At 48.6% G+C, this 5,196-nt stretch overlaps 1 protein-coding gene across 1 annotated transcript in view; it reads right to left on the reverse strand.

The window, feature by feature from the left end:
- Positions 1 to 3,823, reverse strand: part of LOC139372316 (transmembrane protein 47-like) — a 16,322-nt gene extending 12,499 nt beyond the window's left edge. The window contains exon 1 of the mRNA XM_071112045.1: positions 3,522 to 3,823. Within this exon, the coding sequence (XP_070968146.1) occupies positions 3,522 to 3,747 (226 nt within the window). The 5' untranslated portion in view covers positions 3,748 to 3,823. The remainder of the gene's footprint in view (positions 1 to 3,521) is intronic.
- Positions 3,824 to 5,196: the final 1,373 nt, after the last annotated feature.

The raw sequence follows: 5,196 nt of genomic DNA on the forward strand, positions 1-5,196 counted from the left end.
AATGGAGAGGGAGAGAGACAGACAGATGGGGAGATGGAGAGGCAGAGAGACAGAGAGATATGGAGAGGGTGAGGGAGAGAGACAGAGAGATGGGGAGATGGAGAGACAGAGAGATATGGAGAGGGAGAGAGACAGAGAGATGGGGAGATGAAGAGGCAGAGAGACAGAGAGATATGGAGAGGGAGAGAGACAGACAGATGGGGAGATGGAGAGGCAGAGAGACAGAGAGATATGGAGAGGGAGAGGGAGAGAGACAGACAGATGGGGAGAGGGAGAGAGACAGAGAGATGGGGAGATAGAGATGGAGAGGGAGAGAGACAGAGAGATGGGGAGATGGAGATGGAGATGGAGAGAGACAGAGAGATGGGGAGATGGAGATGAAGAGGGAGAGAGACAGAGAGATGGGGAGATGGAGAGGGAGAGAGGCAGACAGATGGGGAGATGGAGAGGGAGAGAGACAGACAGATGTGGAGATGGAGAGGGAGAGAGACAGACAGATGGGGAGATGGAGAGGCCTGCCACAGGCCACAGATGGATGAGTCCAGGCTGCACTTTCAGTGGATGAGAAGAATTTTGAAACATCATATACTGTCAAGAACATCAACATATTCATTTAGAGCCGAGACTGAAAATATAATATATGGCACTCAACAAATGTAAAGTACACCAGATAACAACATAAAACAACTGCAGAAACGGAATAAAATCTAGATCAACTATTTATACAAAATGTCTGAGAAATGGAGACAAATGTGAAAAGAGGAAATGTATAATTGTGAAAGTGACCTGACAGGACTCTGTGCTCAGAAGAGGGGTTCAGTCCTCTGGGAAAAAGGAGACCACATCAGATCCAAACCAAGTGTGTGAATGTAGCACCCAGTTGCCCTAGTAACTAATCTCCAGGCATTTGCCCCACTGGGAATTTGCAGCTCAAAGTTATGCTGCCTGCTGTCTGAAAGAGGGCAAACGTGGGAATTCAACAAAGACTCATTTCTAGAAACCAAAAGCAGAACGAAAAAGCCCCAGCTGGATTGGTGAGCTGGCGTGGAAAAAATCCCACGCTTCCCAAAGCTCATCTCCAATGAGCAAATAAGGTTCCCCCTCCCCAAAGAGTTCCTCCACGTGTCATCTAGTCGTTCTGGAACAGTCCATATTCTAGTTTTAGATGATAAACGGATTCGTAAAGCTCAACTGTTTCACCGGGAGGTGAATTTGCCAGCCAGGCACAGGGATGGGAGGGACATGGCTGAGGCAAGAAAAATACACATTTTAAAGTTAATATTTGAGGTCTGTCTGATCGAGATGTCTGCTTTTTTTAACACCACATTCAACCAAACAAGTCCTGCTCTGGTTTGATCTGGACTATGGCCGGGTTGTGTAGTCAGGAGCTGCAAGGAAGGACATAGGAGAGATATAAAGGACATAGGAGAGCTGTAAAGAAGGACATAGGAGAGATGTAAAGAAGGACATAGGAGAGATGTAAAGAAGGACATAGGAGAGATGTAAAGAAGGACATAGGAGAGCTGTAAAGAAGGACATAGGAGAGCTGTAAAGAAGGACATAGGAGAGCTGCAAAGAAGGACATAGGAGAGATGTAAAGAAGGACAGGAGAGCTGTAAAGAAGGACATAGGAGAGATGTAAATAATGACATAGGAGAGCTGTAAAGAAGGACATAGGAGAGCTGTAAAGAAGGACATAGGAGAGCTGCAAAGAAGGACATAGGAGAGATGTAAAGAAGGACAGGAGAGCTGTAAAGAAGGACATATGAGAGCTGTAAAGAAGGACAGGAGAGCTGTAAAGAATGACATAGGAGAGCTGTAAAGAAGGACAGGAGAGCTGTAAAGAAGGACATAGGAGAGCTGTAAAGAAGGACAGGAGAGCTGTAAAGAAGGACAGGACAGCTGTAAAGAAGGACATAGGAGAGCTGTAAAGAAGGACAGGAGAGCTGTAAAGAAGGACAGGAGAGCTGTAAAGAAGGACATAGGAGAGCTGTAAAGAAGGACAGGAGAGCTGTAAAGAAGTACATAGGAGAGCTGTAAAGAAGGCCAGGAGAGCTGTAAAGAAGTACATAGGCGAGCTGTAAAGAAGGACAGGAGAGCTGTAAAGAAGGACAGGAGAGCTGTAAAGAAGGACAGGAGAGCTGTAAAGAAGGACAGGAGAGCTGTAAAGAAGGACATAGGAGAGCTGTAAAGAAGGACAGGAGAGCTGTAAAGAAGGACAGGACAGCTGTAAAGAAGGACAGGAGAGCTGTAAAGAAGTACATAGGAGAGCTGTAAATAAGGCCAGGAGAGCTGTAAAGAAGTACATAGGAGAGCTGTAAAGAAGGCCAGGAGAGCTGTAAAAAGGACAGGAGAGCTGTGAAGAAGGACAGGAGAGCTGTAAAGAAGTACATAGGAGAGCTGTAAAGAAGGCCAGGAGAGCTGTAAAGAAGTACATAGGCGAGCTGTAAAGAAGGACAGGAGAGCTGTGAAGAAGGACAGGAGAGCTGTAAAGAAGTACATAGGAGAGCTGTAAAGAAGGCCAGGAGAGCTGTAAAGAAGTACATAGGCGAGCTGTAAAGAAGGACAGGAGAGCTGTAAAGAAGGACAGGAGAGCTGTAAAGAAGGACAGGAGAGCTGCAGCTGGCCCAGAACAGAGCAGCACATCTTGCCCTTCACAGTAAACAGAGGGCTAATATCAACAAGATGCATTCCAGTCTCACTTGGCTTAAAGTAGAAGAAAGATTGACTGTGACACTTCTTGTTTTTATGAGAAATATTACTGTGATGAAAATACCAAATTGTCTGTATCATCAAATAACATAGTTCTGACTGACATGCCCCACCAGACAGTATTGTATAGAGCCATGGTTACACGGAACCCACCTCCATAAAAAATGTACCAAGCAAAACATCTTTAAAACAACACCTCACAACACAACGCCCCTCCCCTACCTGACCTAAATAATTGGTCTATGTAAAATCATATGGTTGTCCTGAGTGGTTTACAGCACAGGTCCTTGTGTATTTCTACATTGATTTTAAACGGATGTCATTCTGTCCCCGAGCTGCTCTGGTCTGTTTGGAGCCCAGGAAGAGTAGCTGATCCAAATCAAATCCTAAAATGAGCCTGTCTGCTTAGTAAATAAAAGCACAAACATAGACTGTCTTCGACATAAAGAGAAGCAGCCGTTCTGTGTGGACCCGCCAGGGAGCGGAGAGGTGCTTGTGGAAATCAGCGTCAAACTAATGACGGAGGGACGGAGAAGAAAGGAGCACCGGGCAGTCAGAGAGAGAGAGACTCCCACAAGAGATGCTTTGTCATGGCGACAGAACTTAACTGAATCTCCGTAAAGGCACAACTTACTGCACCTATGCAGACTATACACCAGCCTCTCAATTCCCTCTTTAGAGCATCAATATTATCATAGGTTAGACTGTATGAATGGAAACCAATAACCACAAACAATGCAAGGTGAATCCTGCGCTATAATTAGTTGGTTAGGCTACAGATGACGGCCGCGCCACTGGGTCTCACCCACCTGCCTCCAGCGTGCTGTTGCACTGCCAGATCTCAGACGACGCTGCTTTCCAGCACGCCTCCCACAGTGAGAAGCAGTACTGGTCGTCGGCGGTCACCCATGCCGGGCTCATCACGGCTCCAACGTCTAAGCACAGCGCCAGGAACACGCACACCAGTCCCACCAACTTCAAAGGCGTCAGCGCCGAGACGCGCACCTCCTCTGTCTCGCTAACAGACGAAGACATTGTTGCAGGTTTCCGCTGACTGGGAGACTCGCCAGGGCGTTATGCTGCTGTCTGATGTCGCGTTGTGGCGTCTAGAATTCCCCCAATGATCCGTGTTTACATGTAGAATCTAAAGGAGTCACTGGAGATGAGAGAGTCTGGGCTCCCACCGCTACCGCTCTGCCGCTGCGCTGTAGCTGATGATGATGATGATGCCAGTGCAGCGCACCGGCGCTTCCGTTCCAGTAGTGACGTAATGACATCGCTGCCTGAAAATTCTCTCCAAGATACACCGGGTCTTCAGGGTCTTTTTGAGTCTCTCTCTCCACAAATCGCTGGTCTTACATTAGAAAGTGAAAGCTGGCAAGGGAAATCTGTGTGAGTGTCTCTGCATCAGTGATAGTGACAGTGTGATTGCAATCACTCCATTGACAGGCCAGAGACTGAAGACTGCTGACTCCATTGTTTTTAGCCAGGGGAGGAAAGGCACTGCTTCAGCATTAAGACTCCCAAAGACACTGCAATAAACATGCACTCACTTCCAATTAGACACACACACACAGGCAGAGAAACAGGTTGGCAGGCAGGCAGCCAACAGACAGACAGGCAGGCAGCCGACAGACAGGCAGGCAGCTGACAGACAGGCAGGCAGGCAGCTGACAGACAGGCAGGCAGGCAGCTGACAGACAGACAGACAGGCAAGCAGCTGACAGAAAGGCAGGCAGCTGACAGACAGGCAGGCAGCTGACAGAAAGGCGGGCAGCTGACAGACAGGCAAGCAGCTGACAGAAAGGCAGGCAGCTGACAGAAAGGCAGGCAGGCAGCAGACAGACAGGCAGGCAAACAGAAAGGCAGGCAGGCAGCTGACAGAAAGGCAGACAGAAAGGCAGGCAGGCAGCTGACAGAAAGGCAGACAGAAAGGTAGGCAGCAGACAGACAGGCAGGCAGGCAGCTGACAGAAAGGCAGGCAGACAGACAGGCAGGCAGACAGACAGACAGACAGCCGACAGACAGGCAGGCAGACAGCTGACAGAAAGGTAGGCAGCAGACAGAAAGGCAGGCAGAAAGGTAGGCAGCAGACAGGCAGGCAGGCAGGCAGCTGACAGAAAGGCAGGCAGACAGAAAGGTAGGCAGCAGACAGAAAGGCAGGCAGCTGACAGAAAGGCAGGCAGCCGACAGACAGGCAGGCAGGCAGCCGACAGTCAGGCAGACAGAAAGGCAGGCAGCTGACAGACAGACAGGCAGGCAGGCAGGCAGACAGACAGACAGACAGACAGACAGACAGACACTGCATGTACCAATATACAGTATATGCAAAAATCTCTCTATTGCATAGAACTTGTTACTAACATGAGAATGGTAATAGGGCCTCAGATTTACATAAGTAGGCCTGTCACACTGGGTCCTGTCACACTGGGTCCACTAAGAATACTGTGAGTCTCCAGTCTACTTTTAACTGCCTATTGTTCC

Source organism: Oncorhynchus clarkii, chromosome 18 (genome assembly GCF_045791955.1).
Source record: "Oncorhynchus clarkii lewisi isolate Uvic-CL-2024 chromosome 18, UVic_Ocla_1.0, whole genome shotgun sequence".
Classification (NCBI taxonomy): Eukaryota; Metazoa; Chordata; class Actinopteri; order Salmoniformes; family Salmonidae; genus Oncorhynchus; species Oncorhynchus clarkii.